The sequence below is a fragment of the Asparagus officinalis genome, chromosome 3, assembly GCF_001876935.1.
Source record: "Asparagus officinalis chromosome 3, Aspof.V1, whole genome shotgun sequence".
Taxonomy (NCBI): Eukaryota; Viridiplantae; Streptophyta; class Magnoliopsida; order Asparagales; family Asparagaceae; genus Asparagus; species Asparagus officinalis.
The window spans coordinates 18,436,784-18,460,140 of record NC_033796.1 but is presented as its reverse complement, the minus strand read 5'-3'; the positions used below and the strand labels follow the sequence as shown (position 1 = coordinate 18,460,140).

Here is a 23,357-nt window from a genome sequence, read left to right as displayed (position 1 = left end):
CATCATTCATTTGAATAGGACGATAGTGAAGTCCAGTACTCTTGCGTCTTGTTCCCATCCACATGTTTTTATGGATTTTTATTTGAGGTTTTATTGCCTACCATTTGTAATGACTGTGAATCCCTTTACAGAGACTGTCTTCATTCTCTTACTACAACAGAAAATATTTTTTCGATGGCCGTGAAGGCATTCACCTCTGAGGCTGCTGTTTTTCTCTACATGGATGAGCTATGGACTTTTCTCCAGGTGCTGCCAATTTGAGTTATTTTCTATCGTGTCATTGAAGTATAGCTACTTATGGTTATAGTTCAATAAGATGTTCCTCGTATAGTCAGTTCTATGAACTTGAAAAAATTGTGATTTCTCCTCATGCAAACACAGTCTTTCTTGCAGGATATGTTTTCTGTTCTAAGTTATGTTTTTCAATAGTTAGTTTCATGCTTTATTACATCTTTTTTCCTTACAGTAATATAATGCATACTACTATACATTTAGTTCTTACTTCTATTGAATATATAGCTTCATATTTATGCTTGATTGTACCCTCAAGAAATTTATATGCTTGCATGCATGCTCCTATTTTAAAAATTTCGTGTATCTAATTCCAATTTAGAAGAAGTACAGAGTGAAAGGAAAATTTTAATGATGTGAACTCAGGAACCTTGAAACAAGGCCCAATATATTAGGGCCACATTGATGCAATTCATTTAGTCTATGTTCATACCATGAACATTGCCAATAGCTAAATTCATTACTCAAGAGTATTCATATAATAATGATCGCGCATACACCCATACTAGTGGTTGAAAATAGTAATTAATAATTGAAAATGTAGAGCACAAACAAGGTTCACAATTGGCAAGAGTCAGAAGTTCATTATTCAAGAGACAATTAAACATATTAAAGTTCACAACCATTCACACTTTTGACTGCGTATAATAACTGATCACTGAAAAATTAGAAAAGCACCATGAAGTTGATTGAAGAAATGAAAAAATACATAAACATGTACATGCATACATATATGTTATAATATACAATATATATGTATGTATATATGTAGAATAATGTATGTTGAATGTATGGAGGCACATGCCTGTATATATATATGCACAGGAACATTTGTCCTTATTTCTCAAGTGCTTTGGAATATCTCACTTCCTGTCTCATCTTGTTTAACTATGGGTTAAAGACCATTAAACTAATATAAGTCGCGTGTAATGGGTCAATGGCTACTGCTTGGGATCCGAGGGCCTGCCATAGGTCCAGCTAGCCTATAGCTTGATTATCTTGTATGGCCATCTAGATTACTTGATTATATTTGGAAATTGAACGCCATGATTCATCAGAACAATCTATTAATCAATGGTTAGAAGATGCCTGGGCTGCTAGTTTAAGCATTGACATCAGGCCTTGTTGTTAATGTATAAACATTGCTTCTGATTTTTCCCTTGTTGTGCGGTAGGTAGCTGGCCACACATGTAGAGGAGTTTAAGTTGATACAAATATAATCAACATTCTCAGTCCACTATCTAATATTTTACAATTGGGTAAAGAGGTCATCTAACAGAGTACTGACGCACTCTAAATGAAATGTCCCATTTTTTAGATTGTTAAGCATTTGTTTTTTAATTCTTACGACTAATAGTCTTGTGAATCAGATCGGCACATATTGTCTTTGGGAGGCATTAAACTTGGCACAATGTATAAATTGTTTGCCCATGTGCTTACAGTTTAAGCTTTTTTTGTTAAATGGATCACCTATTTGTGTCTTCATAAGCTGTTAAAAAGGATGTGCAGTGGAAAAGGAAATAGTACGTAAAGAGTACTTGAAGCTTTGACGCAGGAGAATACTATTCTTAAAGTTCTGCGTTCTTGAGTTTGAATTCGCTCATAGGTTGAATAATAGTACAAGACAGGACAAAACCTTGCAAGGGTTCGCCTGGACAACTTCCCTTTGTAGTTTTGATCAAATTGAGAGAGGATAAGTTGGAGTATCAGAGAAGGTGATGTATTCTATCCCCTGGAAACTCTTGCACTTGTACATGCAGACTTTAGACTTTGGTAAAGAGGCACAACTAACGCTACTTTTTAATTGCACATTTAGAAGTTGAATAGATCATATCTAATTCATGGACAGTTTGGGCAGTTTCAAGAATAATTGGTTCCAATCCCAATGTATAAACAATACAAATAACATGCAGCGCAAAATTTAGAATGTGATTGTACTTTAGCCTTTATTCCTATTAAGCGATTGAAAGAGTGATCAAAGACACTCATCATAAAAATGTTATGCATTTCAAAACAAATAAACCTTATCCATTGAAATGCATGGCAGAATACAATAGATAAAAAACTATGTATGCCATAGTGAATAACAGTCAGCCAATAGTATAGATAGCACATGAATGTATATTGTTTAACTTCAACAACAAAGACTTCAGACCAAACTTTGGATTGATTGCATGAATTTTTTCCTTTCATCCAGCTCAGTTACAGACATCTGCTCGTTTAAATTAACAATTACTATATCCTTCTAGTTGCTTCTTTCCATGTTCATTTGGGCTCCCTCTAATCCTTCTGTTTCTCTTGTTCTATTATTCTGTCACTTATTTTAACCAGTCACTTATTGACCTCCATTACATATGTCCAAAGACTCCCAGTCCAAGGCAATTTAAGTTACACTTTCTTATTTATTTTCATTTGTAACAATCTTTGACTTTTATGGCACACCATTTTTGCACTTCTTTCTGCATTTTCCATTTATCTATCTCAACATTCTCGTTTTTGTACGATTAATTTACTGCCATGTTTCTTAATTGACCAACATTTGATCCACAAGTTCCATGGGTACGGTGATTATGCGAAAGTTTCTATAGGGAAGCTATGAATTGCACTTGAATAATTTAACACCCGCACTTGCTTAGTTGCCCAAATCTTTTTTTCTAAGTGAATGGTTGTCTTGCATATAACCAATCTCTTTTGCGGCAGTTGTAGACCAACATATGCACAATATTTTCAGAAATCCACTAGATGTTTTTTCCCTCTATTATGGTTTCATGAGTGAAGCTGGGTGTAATCCAATTCATGAGAAGTGGAACTACCTCTTTCTTAATATAGGTCAGATTCTCTTTCTATGCCCCTTTATGAGTAATCACTTCATCTTTATGAATATGGAACTCATTTGGAGCAAAGCTTAATTTTCGCATGGAGTGAGGAAATATGTTCAGAGTCAGACTGAGAATCAACCCTGTTTATTTGTCAGTCATTTTGTCCAGGTCATTTATTGAGTAGGTAGAAACAGATAAAAATAATCTGGACAGACATAGAATCTTTTGTTTTTTCCTTTTTGCATTTTTAGGAGTTTCTATTTGACCAAAATTTTACTGGTTTTTCCTTGAACTTAATTAAAACTTTTTGTTTTCCTAGATTTTTGAAGGCATGTTTTCGTTGGTATTACCTACCTGTGCTTGTTTTGAAACTACTACTATTGGTTATTCTCAAGATTTTGTCACAAAGCTTGCGACTACAGCCAGAGAAGATACAGAAAGAAACATGGTCAAATCAGAAGCTAATACTGAAGCTATGATTATTAAAAATACAAAGATTTTAGTTGATGCCACTATTGAGTTGGAGGTACTGGATATTGTTTTGAATGATTCTCGACGGAAAGCAAGCAGTGGGACTTCTATGAACTTTAATGGGGCTTCCAGTAGCAACACAAACTCGGGCAAGAAGTTAAAGATTCTAGAAATGCTAGATTTGCCTGGATTTGGTGTAGGAATCTTCATAAAAAGATCTTGTGTACAGATTTCTGGAGAAGGAAATCATTTGGACATTCTAGTCGATTTTCCAGGAATGGAGTCTGTTATCTTTAGTTTCCAGAGCATGTTGAAAGCTTGTAATGACATCTCTAAAATTAAGAGCTGGGTTGAGAAATCCTCTGATTATTTCTATCGGTTTTTCTTATCTAATTTCATCTTTGGCATTCGAACGGGATTTGGTGGTGGAAAATTATCTTCTACAAATGTCTTTGATGTAACAAATGGTTTTGATTCTAGCAATCATGGAGCTTCTGCTACTATTACTGAAGAATGGAAGCCTGAAATTAATGCTCCTGATCATGCATTGGAAGTGTGTCATTTACGTAATACAAGAAGTCCAAAGGAAGCTTCAAGCTGCTGTCTTCTTGTTGATATCCAACTTGGTGAGATATCTATGTTGGGATATGGCATGAGGCGGTTACCAGGATCACATCAATCAAATAAGCTAGAGATTTCAATTCATTCTTGCAGAGAACTTCACACAGTCGATTGGAATATCCAGGTGCCTTTTATTTTTGCTGTAAATTCACAAATAAGTTTATTCTTCTGGTACATCTATGTGTTTCTTTTCTTCATTCTATCAAGCTGTTTGCATTCAATTCTTCTTCCTGCATCTATGAGGTATCATTTTTAATGTTGAACTGTGCTTACTTTTAGTTTTCAGTAATAATCATATCTAATCTTGTGTAATTTTATGAGTAAAGAATATGATATCTATAGATGTTTGACATGTATTCCAATCAATTGCTTCCTTGCGTGTGTGATATTTGTTGATGATGTTGGACAGGGTGGGAACATCTATCTTGAACCATCAGCTTTGTCTATGTTTGCCCACTGTTTCCAAGCTTATTTTCTGCTGATTTCAAAGCACCCATCAGTATTGTCAGTTAATTCTAGAGAATCATTTGGAGAAGCTCAGTTGAGTATAGAAAAGCCAAATAACTTTTCCAGTGAGGAGCATGTTCTTTCCACACCCACCGCCTCATTATCAGAAACTGGAATGACATTCAATTTGATCTTCCTTCAGGATTTTGATGTACATTTCTCTCAATTTGCTATATGTCTTGCTGGCAATGATGGATCTGGTAAACAATTACAGTTTTCATGTTTCAATAACTTGTCCTGCTTGTTTATGCTAACGTTCATTGTCTATTTCCCTCAGAGGATGAAACACAAGGACTCATATTAGAAATCGACATGAGATTAAAGCATCTGACTTCTGAAAGAAAGCTCTCATTTGATTTACATAGATTATCCATCTTCACCCAACGCCTGCATAAATGCATCTCACATAAATCAATAGATCGACCCATGCCTCATTTTCACCCCAGCACACTGGTTGCTTCTTCCTCTCAAGGAAGATCCGGAATTCGTAACTTTCCTTCTCAAGGTACTGAAAGTGTTCCTTCTCCACTTGATGTACAGTCTATGAATTCTCCTGCTTTTGCGGAGGACTTGGTGGAGAATGATGCATCTGGTTCTTCTTACCATGTCACCTATATTTTAGAGCATATGGCTGCTTCTATAATGATTGAGAAGATTATTTCAGCAAGCGAAGTGGGTTTTTTGCTATTGAAGAGTGACTGGATTGGAACGGGTTCTATCTCTGGTGTTGATTTGACAATGACTTTGTATGAAATTAAGGTGAATAATACTCTTTCATCTTTATGTTTTTTGATATTTAGGTTGACACTCCACTATAAGAGTCTTTCACAAATTGGGGCATCAAAATATTGTATTCACTCCGTACGGAATTACTTTGTTCTCCTTCCATATTGCATGGCCTTGAATATTCTTTTCTTTCTAAATGCATATCAAAAGGAATTGTGTAAATGTTCTATTTTTCTAGGTCAAAAAAGAAAATTCTTTTTGTTGGTGGTCTTGTCTTCTATTTAGGTATAGAGAGCATGCTAGGAGGTTAAATATTTGGGAAGAAGGGGTTAAGTATTCAAGATATGTCAACTACTGGAAAAACCACGCAATCCTGCTGCTTTTGATTGAACCTTAGTTAAAGAGGGAGCAGGATTGCAGCAGGGTTGATTGTGGTCCCAGTTTTAATGATGGAACATGAGGACATGGCTAATCAGAGTGTTAGTATGTGCCAAATTGCAAATCCTTTGACTTGAGTCAAGACACTGATTTATAGGGCTTGATTCGGATGTTTAGGACTCTCACTAATCATTTTAGGGTTATTTTCTCCTATACATGGCAGTGTAAATTGGCGAGTTTTTTCTTTTCTTTTTTTTTTGGTTGTGTTGATTGTGTGTGTGTGTGTGTGTGTTTTTTTTTTTTTTTTTTTTTTGGGGGGGGGGGGGGGGGCGCCTACATTCTCCCCTCCCCTTCCTTACCCATCTTATTTCCTCTACTACATGCGTTTGCACACACATACTAAAGGGAAAAGAAAATTTGAAAGATCTTTAAACTTGAAGTATTTCTGAGCCTATGCAAGTTTTTGTTTGTGTAGTCAGTTTCTTCACTATGATCACTTTTTTTATTTGGTTGCTATTCACTTTTAAAATATTTCTACTGTCAGTTTGCTTTCTCTCGTGAAAATTTATTGATTGGTGAGTGGTTGTGGAGTAAATCTAACCTTATGCCAAGTATATTAAAACTTGTCTTAAAATATGTTGATTGTTGAATGGTTGTGGAGTAAATTTGTTGATTGCTTGCTTTTGTGAAAATTTGTTGATTGTTGAATGGTTGTGGAGTAAATCTAACCTTATGCCAAGTATATTAAAACTTGTCTTAAAATATGTTGTACATCAAATTTTTGTTTTTTGTTGCTTATTAAAAAAATTCATATTTTTATGTTGTAGATAATTTCTTCACTGCTAGCATCTTTATCTGGGATGTTTGGCAGCAAGGGAAGCCAGGGCATTGTGAAGCGAAATGTTGCCTCTAGAACGCAGGAAGGGATTACTGATCCAGATCATAAAATTCCAGATGGTATTCAACTTTATAGAATCATTTTGTTGTAGAATTTTCCCAGTGTAGAAGCTAACATGAATTAAGTTATGAAATATGACTTGAACAGGAGCAATTGTGGCCATTAAAGATCTGCACGAGCACATGTATTTTGCAGTTGAAGCTGTTGATGATAAGTACCGTGTAATTGGTGTGCTTCATTATACTCTTGTTGGTAAAAGGGCTTTATTCAGAGTAAGTGCTACCTTACATTTATTTTGTGCATTTAGGTCTGAAGGACTTCCTACTACCCAAGATTTTTTGCTTTTGCACACTTGGAATGTTCTTGAAAAACATATGTATTAGGTCTGTTGGGTTTTCTTATGTTGTATCTCCACCCTGGTTTGTTAAATTCTTATCAAGAGGATTATTTTCTTATTTTGTATAGGTTTTTTTCCTTCTTTTTTTGCATCTCCTTTGTTTTCATCAAATGCAAAGTATGCATGTGCGTATGAGTAGAAAATGAATATGTATTTCCAATGGCTTCTCACTGGATGCGTACTCTGTTATGAGGCAAAGTCACTGGATGCGTACTCTGTTATGAGGCAAAATCTTTCTTATGGGCACATATCCTGTTATGAAACACATTTGCCGTAATGCTAGCACACTTGAGTCTGGTTTACAATCCATAAGCTGACCTGTTTTGTTTTACTCCTTTTCCCGAAACTATTTCATTCTTCCTTTAATAAGCACTTATCAGAAACGAAAGCAAGGAGTTTCTTGTTTTGTACTGTCCCTTTCTCCTGGATGTTTCCATCCTATGTTCCTGCAGTCTAAAGAGATTCTTTAGACGTAGATGACTGGAGCAATGTTATGGAATGCAAATATTTTTTTTAAAGTGATGCTTTTTCCGATGCCTTTTGTTAGAATATAGCTAGATGTTAATTCAATTTTTTTGTCATGAGTCATTATCAAAATTAGCTCAGGTAATTTTTTAAAACATTTATATTTTCTACTTTCCCTAATATATTCTTATTTCTTCAATTTTTGGTTAACTTAAAGTTTCTTTCCTTTCTAGAGCTGATAAAATTGGACTGCCATCCTGAGTCATTCACATGCAATACCCACATCTTGCTCCATTATTTGGGGTGTCCTTGCCTTTTTGGTTGTTTCAATTATTTGTCCTATGTTGAACTTTTTTTCCCTTCTGGCAATCAGGGATTAATATGCATTGCTTAAACCGCTTATGCAGTACATGGCCCCTGGTCACGTTGGTTGCACCCTGCTTCTGTATCCACTATTTTGTATTTCCTTGGATCCCATTTAGATGTCTTCAGCTGATTTGCCTCCACCAGTTAGTATAATTGTGTCAACATTTCAACGTGCACATTTTTTGTGGTTTTTTCTGCATATGAGAGAAAAAGATGCATTCTTTCATGATTGTTACATTACACTTCATTATTTCGTTGTACTTAAGGGAAGGGGATTCTTCCATAACTAGTTCCATCATACTTCATTATTTCATTCTACTTAGGGGTGGGTGGCTCCTATAATAATAACAGCTTTCAACAGTTAGTAGTCTGAAGTGGCAAACAAAGTTCTACCAACTCTACAGAGATTGAAAGATCTGCAAGATTTATGCTGATATCCACCCACTAGTTCTAAACTTTAAGTATTGGAATAAATCTCCCTATATGCACATCATTCTTATAGTTCTAGAGAATTAGCATATAATATTTATATTTAAATTAATGAAAGCAGGTAGTAAAAGTTAGAAAGGAGAAAGAATTAAATTTTTCTGGACCCATTTGGGAATTTATATGCTCTAATTAATGGTCTTGAATCACATAGTTTCTTTGCTCAAGCCTTTAAATGGCATAATTATAAATACTAGTCCTTGGTGGTTATCAAGCTAGGCGTCCCTTGAGTGTTTTTCTTGCATTGATTTCTGCAGAATATGACTTTGACTTGATTGTACCATTTCTAGGTGAAATACCATAAGGGGTGGAGGTCACAACCATCACAAATTTCTTTAATATCATTGTTTGCAAAAGATAATGAAGGTGAACCTCTGCGCTTGAACTACAGCCCTGGATCTGGCTTTGTAGAAATCTCTAGCAATGATGATAAGAGGAAGGCTCTTTGGCAAAGATTTCCTTTCAAGTCTAACAGTTTTGACTCTTTTGAGGATGATGAAGAAGTTAAATCTTATAACAGAGCTGCTGGGAGAGCTTTCCACCTGGTGAACCAGAAAAATAATTGTGGTATTGCTTTTGTTGATGGGCGGCCTGAGTTCGTTAAAAAGCCAGGGAATCCACTGAAAGCTAAGGTATTAAATGAAGTGGCAAATGACAGGAGACTGAACGTTTCTAGTGATAGCTCTGTTGTCATTTCAAATAGTAAAGTTCAAGAAGAGTCATCTCATATCGGAAAAGGCAGATCAGGATATGGTAGTGAGCTCCCTCATGTAAACATTACCATTAATAAGGTGTCTTTAACCATCTTTCATGAGTTTTCAGATACAAATGGTAAAATTCCTATCATATGTGGAAGTATCAACGATGTGAGTATCGTTGGGCAGATCACCTCATCTAAATTCAGAATCATAAGCTCATTCTTTGTTGCAATTCAGTACATGGATGCACGAAGAAACGTTTGGTTGGTGCTGAATTGAGCTTTACTGTGTTTTCCTTCATCTGTTTTGTTTTCTTAGGTATATTTTTAATTCAAATATAGATTAAACTGACATTTAGTATCTTTCATATCTGTAGGAGGGACATCATTTCTCCTGTTGGTTCCAGCTTATTTTTCTGTTCTAGATTTAGATTCCTTGATATAATTAATGCATATCAAGGAGCACCTGCTCATTTATTTTTCACCATGAGGCAGGTGAGGAGGGATATGATTTCTTTTTCTTTTTCTTTTCCCATTCAATTGATTTATCCTCTCATCCTTCTATTTACTGATAACATTTTTTTTTAAATATTCTGGCAGGTAGATTTGTCTCTGACAGAGATTGTAGTTGACATACTGCTTTATTTGATTGGGGAGTTGAATATTTCTGGTCCATATGCTGTGAGAACCTCAATGATTTTTCCTAACTGCTGCAAGGTTATCCTTTTCAATTTTCTCTGTACTGTAGCAATGTTTCCAATTAGAATCACAGAACTTCAGCATATAGATTTTATGTTACATTGAACTTTTTTTATAGTTCCATTGCTTCCTTTTGTTTGCTTATTCATATTTATGCACCTAGTCATTTGCATATAGATTGCTTCTGTGTCCGTATGGTTTGTCTGGTACGCAGGCTATCTAGAAGATATGAGTTCCTTAAAGACTTCTTCACAACTGTTGCAAGGTAATCGACATAGCCTTGCTGCAGCATGTTGCACATAGATGCAACGAGCACATAGATGCAAAGAGCAACAGATTTTTGGGATAGAGGTCTGCAGTATCATGCAAGGGATGTGAAGACCTCCAATGAGAAACAGAACTTTTTTTATTCAGATATTTTGATTTCAAGTTATGAGTGTCTTTGAAGATGATTTTGTGGAAAAATGAACTTCATATCATTGCTGAATGTGGTAAAGGGTTAGGCAATTGGTCTAGCTGGTGGTTATAGGTTATTATAGAAACTTGATTAAAAGTGCGTATTTTAGGTTAAGTTTTAGATCTGAACAGCTTAAACTGTAATAGTGGTCCCAGTGTTCTAATGTGTGGACTTTTCCAAGTTCTAAAAGACCATAAATTTATTCAGCAGAAGCTACTACTGTTTTTTCACTATATTCATGATTGGTTCTCATGACTGCTACCTTATTTGAAAGCTTTGTAGAAAGTATCGTCCATTGCATCTGAACATGAAAAATATTGTCTGTATCTTAATATTCATTTACCTTTTTAAGTATGAAAGTAAGGTGCTTTGCACCTCAACATAGAGCAATTTAGAAAACATTATGTTCATAGCATTTGAGAGAGCCTCTGATCCCTTGTCATCCAAAATCGGCAACCTCAAATTTCCTTCCAAAACTGGAATGGAAGTGAGAATGGAGGATGGAATGCCATAGTATCTTTAGTTGATAACGATACTTGGAGCACTCAAAAGGGTGTATCTGGCAAGATTTTTGAGGGTTAGACATATTTGGCATGCTTTAATGATGATGAATCAACAGAAATATGAAGAGCAATCAGAACAGGAAAAAATTATACGTCAGAGATTTTGAACCCTCCAAATATTTTTCAGGTGTTGGATTATATCTACACTGCACTATAATTCATTGAAAAACATAAAAATATGAAACTCCAACATGGATTAGTCAATCAAGGAAAAAACTTAACGTGCAAATGAGTTAATCAAGAAAAGAAATATGAGTAAACAACCTAACTAGAAACATGGGACAGATGCAGATATGAACATGTTGAATAAGATTTGAATAAAAAAGAATCTAGTATAATGGACAAAAGAGCAGTTCAAAATGTTGTATTTTTTCTTATTACTGATGCTTGTTATACTCTATGTGAATAAATTTGGGAGTGATTTTACTGAAAGCCTAAGGTGTTCCTTATTGCAGCTAGAAAATTATTCAGGACTGGACCTTCTTAGTCACTTTCCTGACACTCATGATGTGAAACTTGCTGGGCAACAGTCTGCTTCCATTTTTTTAAGGTACATGTTCCGTGATGAGAAATGTTTTATGATGCTCCCCTTCTTCCTATGTTTCATAAATTGTTCTTTAGTGAATGTGAGGTCTATCACCTTCTTAACATCCCAACGGACACTATATGAAGTCCTGAGGAAAGAAGAGATGTGACTGGCTGGGAGATATGGTACAGCGGATGCAGTTTAATAATGTATACATGATACATCATGAAAATACAATAAACAACAAAATCACATTTCATACTGAGTATTTGTACTCGCCATTGTGCTTATTATAGTATAAACTTCCTACATCTCCATGCAATTGTGTCCTACTTTTGCTGCAAGACTTGTCTTTTTCTTTCATGATCATCCTGCGTTGTTTTTTTTGTGTGTGTGTTTGGTGTTCACTGACAAACAGAGAATATTCATGCAGCTTGTGGATGCAGTTTCATGTAAAATTGTTCATAATTTAACATACTAGTGCAATTAGTTGTTTTATGTGTGCGAGTGTGAGGTTTGGTATAGATTCAATGTATTGTTTAGGATTGTAATGCACTTTCAGTTTTTCTTCTTTCTAAGGGGTCTCTAAAGTTGAATATTTCTTCTGTCCTTGGCCTGCATTTCTTGGATTCCATCTAAGTGAACCTTCTGCTACATTAGGATACATGTGAAGCCAGGTGTAGCGGTTTTACTAGCATATACCACATAGTATTTACCCACATGTTTGAAAGTTTAAGTCAACATGTTCTGTCAGTAAAAGAACCCTTGTGGACCTTAAAATTGTACCATCCTCAGAATCCTTTACCTTGGTAGTGGCAGGTCACTGCCTCTCCTGTTTTGGTTCTTGTTTATTTTTCACATTTTAAATTTAATTGTAGAATTTGTTTGCTTCTTGTTAATGATTAGTCTTTCAGTCTTTCTAGTTGACACCTTTTGCAGGCATGTAGCAACTGTTATTCATCATCCAGAAAGTGAAAGCTTGGTATCAATATGTCTCTCTCGACAGGGATTATTTTCAACCTCCCCTATTAATGTTTCATTATCAAAAGGGTGTTTTTTTGCATGGAGGACAAGAGCAATATCCCTTCATGGTAAGTCCTTGTCTTTTTTATTCCGTTATATTACTTTGCAGTTCTTTAATTGTGTTTTGGATCCATTTTTTTGGCATGCATATAAATTGAAATATATTATATAGACATTTATCATGATGTTAGAAGATTGTTTCAGATTATATATGTTGATAAATTAGGGTTAGTTTCTCTCATTGAGAGACCCCTCTTTTATATTAATGCATTTTTACAACTAGGTCCTTACAACATTGACTAATTCACTTAATATCTAAATAACTCAACACTCCCCCTCAAGATGGGCGATAGATATCAATCATCCCCATCTTGTTACAAAAGATATCATACTCTCTAGAACCTAATCCATTTGTTAAACAATCAGCTAACTGCTCTTCTGATTTCACATAGCTCAAAGTCAGAACTCCTCTATTCAGTTGCTCCTTGATAAAGAACCGATCAATCTCCACATGTTTGGTGCGATCATGCTGAACTAGATTGTTTGCAATATTAAACAAGTGCAGCTCAGATAATATGTTTTTTACCCACATCAACTCGCACAGACTAACTGCCATAGCTCTGTACTCGGCCTCAGCTGTAGACCTAGCCACCACATCTTGCTTCTTGCTACGCCAAGATACGAGATTGTCTCCAACAAATACACAGTAGCCTGTAGTGGATCTACGATCATTCATACAACCCGCTCAATCAGCATCACAATAGCCTTCAATTCTCAGATGTCCAAAACTCCTGAACCATAACCCCTTTCCTGGGCTTCCTTTAATATATCTAAGAATTCTGCGAACTGCCTCCATATGCTGCTCTCTGGGATCATGCATATATCTACTCACCACACTCACTGCATGAGTAATATCAGGTCTCGTATGGCATAGATATATAAGTCGTCCAACCAATCTTTGATATTGCTCTTTACTCACAGGGTCCCCACCCTCGACTTATGATTCTACTCAATAGGAGTAGATGCAACTTTGCACCCCAACATCCCTGTCTCTGAGAGAAGATCCAGAGCATACTTCCGCTGAGAAAGCACTATACCCTTTCGCGACCTTGCAATTTCAATTCCGAGAAAGTACTTCAACTGCCCCAGATCTTTAACTTCAAATTCCTCTCCCAATTTCTTCTTCAACAGTAGGATTTCCTCAGCGTCATCTCCAGTGATTACAATATCATCAACATAGACCGCCAGGATAGTGATACGAGTTTTGGAGTGCCTGTAAAACACAGTATGATCACCATTGCACTGCTTGTACCCCATACCACAAACTGCCAACCTGAATCTATCAAACCATGCCCTCGGAGACTGTTTTAACCCATACAAAGACTTCTTCAACTTGCACACCTTCCCAGCTACTTGAGAAGTAGTGAAGCCTGGTGGAATCTCCATATATACCTCCTCTTGAAGATCTCCATGCAAAAAGGTATTCTTGACATCTAGCTGATGTAGTGGCCAATTAAAGTTGGCAGCACATGACACCAACACTCTAACAGTACTCATCTTTGCTGCTGGAGCAAATGTCTCGTCATAGTTAATGTCGTATGTTTGGCTGTAGCCTTTAGCAACCAATCTGGCCTTGTATCTGTCGATCTTGCCCTCTGGAGTTTGCTTAACCGTATACACCCACTTACATCCAACAGCACGCTTCCCAGCTGGCAAAGGTACCAACTCCCATGTGTCATTCTTCTTCAAGGCCTGGAGTTCCTCGTGCATGGCATTCAACCACCTAGGATCTTGCTTAGCTACCTGCCAGTTGTTAGGTACAGGCACTGAATGCAACGATGCAATGAATGACTTATATGCAGGTGGAATGGATGCATATGAAATGTAATTCGCAATATCAGTATCCTAATTACCAAACTTAGCTGGAGGTTTTCCAGCATTGACTCTAGAGGTTCTGCGGGGTAAGACAGGAGTATCAGAGGTATCAGGGAAGGACTCGTTACCTATCGACTCAGGTGGAGGAGAAGAGCAAGGCACTGGAGAGGAGGGACTTGGGTCATCAACATTTGACATTTGTGGGTACTGACACAGGCACGGGAGGTGGCTCATGCCGTTGTTTCTGGCTCCTCGTGTATACTCTCAGCTCCCACTGACTTTGACTACCAACTCCTAAGTCACCACCACTACTCAGCGATGTACCATCACTACTCGGTGACTCAAGAGGACATGGAATCATCCCGACCACAATATCATTCTCATTCTCATTCTCCCCCTCTACTAGCATCAGTAGAGCCATCTCCAAACAAGGAACTCAACTCCGTCTTCTCCCCATAAAAAGGTTCAAACTCCCGAAAAATCACATCCATGCTAACAAACAGCCTTCTTTCAGTGGGACACCAACACTTGTATCCTTTTTGACTTGATGAGTAGCCAACAAAGATACATTTAACTGCTTGCGGATCCAGTTTATTCACCATCAACCTGTGATCTCTCACATAACATGTGCATCCAAACACTCTTGGTGGAACAACAAAAACATTCGAGCCCAAAAGCATCTCACATGGTGTCTTCATCCCTAATACTCTTGATGGCATCCTGTTGATCAAATAAGCTGCTGTCATAACAGCCTCACTCCATAAAAACTTAGGCACATTCATTGTCAGCATTAATGAGCGTGCCACTTCCAGTAGATGTCTGTTCTTGCGTTCAGCCACCCCATTCTGAGCAGGGGTGTCTGGGCAGGTGGTTTGATGAACAATTCCCTGATTAGAGATGAAAGCTGCAAACTCCTTATTGACATACTCAGTCCCATTATCTGTTCGAAGAATCTTCACCTGCACTCCAAACTGTGTCTTCACATAAGCCGAGAAATCTTGAAAACATTTGTAAACCTCTGATTTCTGCTTCATCATGTATATCCAGGTCATACGTGAATAACAATCAATGAAAGTAACAAACCATCTAAAACCACTGATAGAGGTAGTAGGACATGGTCCCCAAACATCAGAATGGACAAGTGCAAATGGTTCACAACTTCGAAGACCAATCATTCTATAAGTAGAACGAGTATGTTTTCCAAGTTCACATGCATTACAAAATATCTCTTTTCTATCCACTTTCTTCATTAACTCAGGTTCTAATCTATTTAAACTCTCAAAAGATAAATGTCCTAACCGGCAATGTTGAAGCATCGCTTCTGCCTCTGGCCCTCCGCTAACAGCAGCAACAATTATTGTTGTCTCCCTATCCAAATACCAAAGACCATCACGTCTGATACCACTCCCAATCCTCCTCCCCGTTTCCTTCTCTTGAAAGACACACAAATCTCGATCAAATAACACGGTGTAATTTAATTGATCAATGAGAGAGCTAACTGAGAGTAAGTTAACTGGAAACGAAGGAACATGCAATACTGATGACAAGGTAACAGATGAAGTGCAATGGACCGAGCCAGTACCCCTGATGGGTTGGGATGTCCCATCAGCAGTCTGAACTGTCTCAGGATGCATATGCTTACTCGGATAATATAATGCAAACTCACTAGATGTTCCTGTGACATGCCTAGATGCACCTGAGTCTATGATTCAATCAACATGAGTTTTAGTGGATGCAAGTGCCTGAACCTGTGTGCCTTTGTTCGCATGAGCATAATCAATAAAGTTACCAAAGCATGTAGTGGTAGCCAGATCCTGGGTGACTTGTCCCTTGCCCTTCGAACTCTCAGTCTGAAGCTTGAACAGACGTAGTTCCTCCAGCTCTGTTATTTCAGCTCCAGTCATCCCAGCAGTAGTCTGAGACTCATCTGCCACAGCTAGGTAAGCAACTCCTTGGCCTACACGTCCCCTGCCTCCTCGACCTGCACGGCCACCAGTCTGACCACGTTCACCCCAGTTCCTTTCTCTGGGTGGCTTAGGGCACATCTGTCTCAGATGCCCTACCTCTCCGCAGTTGAAGCACTGTCTAGTCTCCCCTTTGAATCCAGTGTTATCCGGGTTGGATACCACCAGTGCAGACTTCTCCCCTGTAAGTCCACCTATCCCAGACTGTAGCCTGATACGGCTCTCCTCCTGTATCATGGCCGAGACTGCCTTCTTCAGTGGTGGGATCTTCGTCTGGGCTAGTAACAATGCCGTCCTCTGCTCATACGCTGGAGCCAAACCTCGGAGAAACAACATGGTCCTCTTCTGCAAAGAGGCCTCGCGCTCCTTGCACTCCGGGTCCTTGCAGCTCGCTAGGGGCGAGAAGTGATCGTAATCGAGCCACAAGCGCTCCAGCTCTGTGGCGTACTCCTGTACAGTCCTCTCTCCCTGGACTATAACGCTGATCTTCTTCTCGATCTGGAATACCCTTAGGTTATTCAACTTCTGGATGATCTCCTCCATCGGATTTTTTTCAGTCTTCGTCATCGATCCAACTTGTATTCTTGTGGTGCGCAACCAAAAAAATCCGGCAGCACTTCGACAGCACAACAAGAGAGATAGATCAATAAGAATTCATGTTTCACTAAGGAAACAAGAACCAAAAGCAAGATGTCTCAACGAGGTGAGATATCAGCTCTTCTCTCATCAGTTCGAGGACTGACCTGTCGAGGGAACCTAAACAAGCTATTATAATTCGAGAAAGAAAAAAAGATCATCTAGTACAGACTACAGATCCCCTTTAATTTTTTTTTTTGGATCTAATCAGCACTCCCAAATAAAAAAAAAATACAGACCCTTACAGACCCCTTTAGTTCCCCTTTTTTTTTCTCCCAAAAAACAGCGGGTCCTTCTTCTCTCTCCCCCAAAAAATCCCTAAATCACAGCAGTGGGTCCTTCTTCGTTCGCGTTTTCTTCATCGATATTCGTCACCGCCTCAAGCTCGAAAACCCGCCTACATCTCGAAAACCCACCGCCTCCAGCTCGAAAACCCACTGCCGCCGAGCTCGAAAACCCGCCTTGAGCTCTAAAACCCACCGCCTCCAGCGGGAAAACCCACCGCGGCCGAGATCCGCCTCCCGCGTCCGAGATACGTTCTCCGTGCCCTGCCTCGCCTCCGCCTACACGTCCCACCCCACCTACGATGATGTCCAAAGTCTAGTAGAGGACCCGATTGCGGGGAAGGGAGGCGAGTGGTGACCTTTCAAAGTTCTTCAGTCGGCGTCGATGGGAGACTTGGGCGGCGGAGAGCGGCGGCGGCGGAGAGCAGCGGATTTGGCTCAGATGGGGAAGGCGGCTAGCTCTGATACCATGTTGATAAATTAGGGTTAGTTTCTCTCATTGAGAGACCCCTCTTTTATATTAATGCATTCTTACAACTAGGTCCTTACAACATTGACTAATACACTTAGTATCTAAATAACTCAACAATATATGTACTCAGGACCTAGAAAGAAAAATGTTGACATGATTTTTGAAAAGAAATTTGTCTGATATTTCAGTTTAGCAGAAAATGAGACTATATGCAAGTACATAAGATCACAAGCAATACCTGTTATAGGGGCTGCTAAAGCCTGTAACCAAGAGGATTATCCTTTAGAGCAGTAAAGACACAAAACATGTAAGGTTAAACCCTGTAGAACATGTAAGGTTAAGCCCTGTAGATCTTTAGTGTGTTTTCATAATACTTGATCTCAGACATTTGCAGACCTAATCGCCAGAGAAAAACTGTGGACAGGTGGAGCCTTGTGCAAAGCAGATGAAGAGAGATGGGAGTTTCTGACATGACTGGGAGTTGGAATATAGGAGTGTAGCTGCCGTGAGTAGCATAATGATTTAAATGTATACGAGTCAGTATGCCACTCCTATATTCCAATGGCTAGTCAATACACCACTTCAAAAAATATAGGAGTCAACGGTCATCCAAAAAAAATCCAGAAATCTGAGCTGATATATTCACTCCAACGTTAGCCAATATGCCTACAAACCACAAAAACTGTAAAGCATAGCGACACTGAGTACATGAAGTATGTGCCTTGGAGACGTTCTAATTTATAAGCATGAACAATTCTCACCAAGATTTACGTGAGATTTGGCTTGGTCCAATCTGTTCTCTTTAATTTGTATTGTGTGCCAGCATGGTGTCATCCCTCTCCGGATGTACATGATTACCCAATATTCCGGTTGGTACACTTTTGAAGTTTCTATAATGATCAATGAGCTCTTTGAAGCATCGGATCGTCACTGGTGTGTTTACCTTACCGACTCTTAATTTTCTTGGCTACTCTACACGGGAAATAGCATCATCACTGACTAGTGACCTGTTAGACACATCAATAAGGTCAACAACCTGATTTGTCATCTCTTATGCATAATGAGGCTCTTTGTCAAGGTCTAAGCATGCTGTCTGACACATGAGTTGCATTGAAAACTGTTCTGGGAGCTAGCAAATTTACTGTGATTATTTGCATATCAGCCCAAAGGCATGCATGTTGCTTCTGTTAATTAGTTGACCCGATTTGGCCTCCTAACCGTTATGTTCATACTATCTTGGTTGACTCCGGTCAAATTATTAGGTGGGTCAGGATTGCTATCCTACTTGGGGAACATTTTCTACAGACCAAGCGGCCATTTGCTTGGATAAGCTTCATTTAGCTGTCGTGACATACATCAATGACCATGGTGTACTCATTTTAAGTATATATAGAGTTCTTATAGACTTCTGTGTTAAGAAATTGGTTGGCTAGAAGAGGAGTATGTTGGTAACTTAGGATTTTATGAAGAAAGTGGGAGATCAGAGTATGGGTCTGGCAGATGGCCGTCAAAGCTAAAATATATTAGTTTCTAGACACATGGGTATCAGTCTGGGCCGTGTCAAAGTTAAAGTAAAGTGCATTAGGTTCTAGCCAACTGATGGAACGAAGAAACAAAGCTGAGGGGCTGGTCTCAGACATTCAACATATGTTCATTTAGGAATATCATTTTTTTTCTTTTTGTCCTCTTTCAGCCTATTTAATGCCAAAGGTGAGTATAATTCCATTATGTAAAATTTCCCATCTTTGTTCCTTTTTTTTTGGTTTCTTAAGGTGCTAGTGACGTGTGTTATGAGATTTTTCTGGTTGATGTAATTTAACTTTTGGAACCATTATTTGCTGTTTCTTTGCAGATTCAAGAAGCTTCCCTGGGCCATTCATCGTAGTTGAGGTTTCCCAAAAAACTGAGGTATATTGCAAGAAGCTATATACATGAATATCACTTGTTAATATGTTACCAGTTTAATTATTGGAGCATTTGCAGGAAGGATTGTGCCTTCGTGTTTCTCCATTGATAAGGATATCAAATGAAAGTGGATTTTCTATGGAATTGTGTTTTCGGCGACCACAAGAAACAGGAGAATATGCTACTATTCTTCTTGGGAGCGGGGACACGATTGATGATTCTATGGCATCATTTGATGCTTTAGAATTGTCTGGGGGCTCCAAACGAGCTTTAGTATCTCTCACTCTTGGTAACTACTTAAGCCATATTTTGTTATCTGATTGAGTTTTATGTAAATGTTCACTGAATCACTATGGATGTGCCTTTTTTACAATGTGTGTCTCTGTGTGTATACGTGCGCGTGCGCATGCGCATGCTAGTATTGTTACTAAACATGTAGAGAATGTTTGTTATCCTAGAGGAGTTTTCCAATAATCACCGAATGTATTTGTTCACTATTGCCAAATTTATTCTTCATATTATCAACTTTCTACAGGTTTTGTGAGACACCTCATTTTGTATCCCCCAGTAACGAATTTGGTTGTATGCTAGAACTTTATCTATTTGTTTAATTATTTGATAAATCATTGCACTCATAGCAAGTATGCATGTTTCATTGAAAAGCATACGGTTGTTTATTTGTGATGATTTTGTGAAGCTTCTTAGACCGAGATTGTTTATGTATTATCTTTAATCTATTGGATCTTTTGGTCAATGCTAGTACCTAGACAAAATGATATATCACTTCTTAGTTATCATTACTATTGTTATTCTGTGTTCACTGCCTATCACCACAATGTAGACAGGTACAACTACGATCCTATACGAGAATAATGCATTCCAATCAAGATCAGTTTCAATCTGGCTCCTACTTTTTTTTAAGTCTTCTCATTTCTAGCTGTTAGACAACCCCCCTTTCTCAATGCCAAAAGCTCAAGCTAACTGTTTCTTTAGATAAGTTCACCAGTCCTCCATGCATTTTTCTATAAACTTCAGTTGTGGGGATTACCTTAGCAATCTTCCCCTACATGTGAAAGCATACAGGCACCAGCATCCATGGATACCATTGGGCCTCTTCACTAGCCCAGTCCATCTAACAACCAAGTACCACTAACAACCACTTGGGATACTTTTTCAGACCTTCCATCTACTTCATCATAATCCTAGTACTACATGCTATGTATTAGTAATCAAATGTCTTTCCATTTGTTGATTTATTTGACTGAAATGAGATGTTAAGATGGACAAGTACCAGAACACTAAAAAATAGGACTCTTGAGCACAGGAACTAGAATTGGATTCATTTGTCCAGTTTCAAATATTTGAAGCATTTTCTGTGGTTGTTAATTTTGCATCTGTACCTTATAGTTTACATACTTGTTTCTTCATTCTTATTGACCAGATCTTATGCTCTCTCCTGCATCCACCTGTGATGATAAAAAAAATCTTTTTGCCCCCAAAAAATTGCAGGAAATTTCCTAGTGTCTGCCAGACCAGAAATTACTGAGAATATCGAAGCTATTGGAGAATCTGTTTCAGTAGAATGGTCAGGAGATCTGGAAGGTGGAAAGGCTCTATGTATGTCAGGAGTTTTTGATCAGTTGAACTACACATTCCGGAAAGCATTTGGTGTTAAATCATTGAAGTCTTCCTTTAGCATTTTGTGTTGCCCTGTTCTTGTTGAAGGGCGGCGTTTTACGGATTTACATTTTCTGGTTCAGACAATTGGAAGAGACGTGCCTGTGATGCAACCTCCAAATATGCATGATACATCTGAGGTTGTGTTTTCACCTATTGCATTGCAAGTGCAAAAGGAAATTTTTATATATCCAACGATTCAGGTTTACAATTTCTTGCAACCAGAGATACTTGTACATGTAACAGAAAATCACCCAGGTAAAACCTGAATTCTTAACTATCATATTCTCATAAAATATGACTAGTAATAATTTCTGCTATTTTTTCAGATAAATGCATGACCAAGGACTACTATATGGGAAAGCAGGCAACTATTCCTTGTGGATCAAGTGCTTTTTTGTATGCAAATCCGGCAAGTATGTACTTCACCGTCACATTAACTGCATATAGCTCTAGGTGCAAGCCTGCGAGTAGTGCTGAATGGGTTAAAAAGTTGCAAAAACAGAAAAGTGAGGATCACTATTTTGATATGGACTTGGATTTTGGAGGTGGAAAGTACTTTGCTTTCTTAAGGTTATCACGTTCAGACAAGGGTTTCTTGGAGGTAGGTAAAATACTGCATGTGTTCTTATAGGCTGTATTTAATTTTTTAAGTGGTCAAGTCTAATAAAATATTTCTTGTATTTATTCACGTTTTTTATAAATTAATATTCTTTAGTTTTTTTTATTGGTCTCTAGAGTATTTCACTTGTTGATTCTCTGTGGCACATATGCAGGCGGTTATTTTCTCACCATATACATTTCAAAACAATACTGACTTCCCCCTCTTTTGTTTTGCTGCCAATCAAAAGCCTCTCCGCTGGTAAGCATAGTCAAATTAGCAAATATCTAAATTCTTCATTCTCAAATATGATATTTTACTATATGTAGGGTAGAACTCCAGAAGTATAGTTCAAACCTTCCTCCGGAACTTGGATGTCTTTTACCTCCCAAGTCTTCTGCGTCATGGTTTCTGAAGTAAGTATCAGAGCCAGTCGGATGGACACTACACAGGCACACTTGCAGAGCCACAAGTTCATATCATTATAGTGGTCTTTTTTTGTGTGTGCTTTTATGGCTTCTGATTTTTTTTATAATCCACTTTTTTTGGTGTTATGGCATTCTCTTTAAGTAGATCTAGTAAAATACATCTCAAAGGGTTGGAAGAAAAAGGATTGATGTCAGTAGTTGACCTGGATATTTTGTCTGGCTTCACTGAAGTATGTTTGGAGGCTCAGGATGATATTGGGTTTAGTCGTATGACAAAGCTGGGTGTGTCACTTCAACCATTCGTGCAGAAAGCACATGTCCCAACACAAATTGTATGCATTGTCCCAAGATACATCATTGCTAACGAGTCAAAGGAGCCCATTTTCATCAGGCAATGTTACCTGCAGGTACTGATCTTTTTCATCGATGAGTAACAATTATTTTGCAAACTCTTACCTGTAAAACCCTTCTATAGTTTAATTTTCCTTGTCTAACTCTCCTCTTATTTCCTTGTCTAACCTGTCTTATTTAAGGATAACTTGGATGAAATTACTCAAGTGGATGTTCAACGAAGTGTACCATTGCAGACGAGGAAAATGATACACAAAAGGCAAGATATAAGCATCCTTGACTCCGTCCTTAAAAGGCAGAGAAATATGAACGAGAACTCGCAAGTCTTTATTCAATTTCGCCTAAAAGATGTTGGATTTAGTTGGTCTGGAGCAGTATGTGTTGCTTCACTTGGTTGCTTTTTCTTGAAGTTTAAGAGATCCTTAGCTACTTTATCTGACCAATCAGACTCAAGTCTCAAAGAAAAGAGATCTACAGTCTTTGCTCGTATTCAAGCTGTAGAAGAATGCTCGAGTCTTATTTTGCGCTTTTATATGCCAGTAAATGCTGCTTTACCTTATCGAATTGAGAATTGCTTGCGTGGGACACCATTAATATACCATCAAAAGGTTATGATGTTATAGTTCACTTCACTTGTTAATGAGCTAATAAAAAGAAACATATTTATATTGGATTGCTATGGAAATTTCAGGATGCAGTAGAATCTGATACCTTGACGCCCGGAGATTCTGTTGATTATGTTTGGGATGACATTAATCTACCACACAAGCTGAT

The 23,357-nt window shown here is 37.9% G+C and overlaps 1 protein-coding gene across 1 annotated transcript in view; it reads left to right on the top strand.

Moving 5' to 3' along the window:
* The window catches only part of LOC109833237, a 36,047-nt gene that overhangs the window by 5,994 nt on the left and 6,696 nt on the right, over positions 1-23,357 (top strand). The window contains exons 4-23 of the mRNA XM_020400835.1: positions 132-246; positions 3,430-4,326; positions 4,612-4,909; positions 4,987-5,468; positions 6,641-6,770; positions 6,859-6,983; positions 8,716-9,386; positions 9,500-9,617; positions 9,723-9,839; positions 11,297-11,391; positions 12,307-12,458; positions 19,474-19,529; positions 19,605-19,815; positions 21,036-21,461; positions 21,533-21,807; positions 21,980-22,065; positions 22,134-22,220; positions 22,375-22,639; positions 22,766-23,191; positions 23,275-23,357. Of these exons, the coding sequence (XP_020256424.1) occupies positions 132-246; positions 3,430-4,326; positions 4,612-4,909; positions 4,987-5,468; positions 6,641-6,770; positions 6,859-6,983; positions 8,716-9,386; positions 9,500-9,617; positions 9,723-9,839; positions 11,297-11,391; positions 12,307-12,458; positions 19,474-19,529; positions 19,605-19,815; positions 21,036-21,461; positions 21,533-21,807; positions 21,980-22,065; positions 22,134-22,220; positions 22,375-22,639; positions 22,766-23,191; positions 23,275-23,357 (5,115 nt within the window). The remainder of the gene's footprint in view (positions 1-131; positions 247-3,429; positions 4,327-4,611; positions 4,910-4,986; positions 5,469-6,640; positions 6,771-6,858; positions 6,984-8,715; positions 9,387-9,499; positions 9,618-9,722; positions 9,840-11,296; positions 11,392-12,306; positions 12,459-19,473; positions 19,530-19,604; positions 19,816-21,035; positions 21,462-21,532; positions 21,808-21,979; positions 22,066-22,133; positions 22,221-22,374; positions 22,640-22,765; positions 23,192-23,274) is intronic.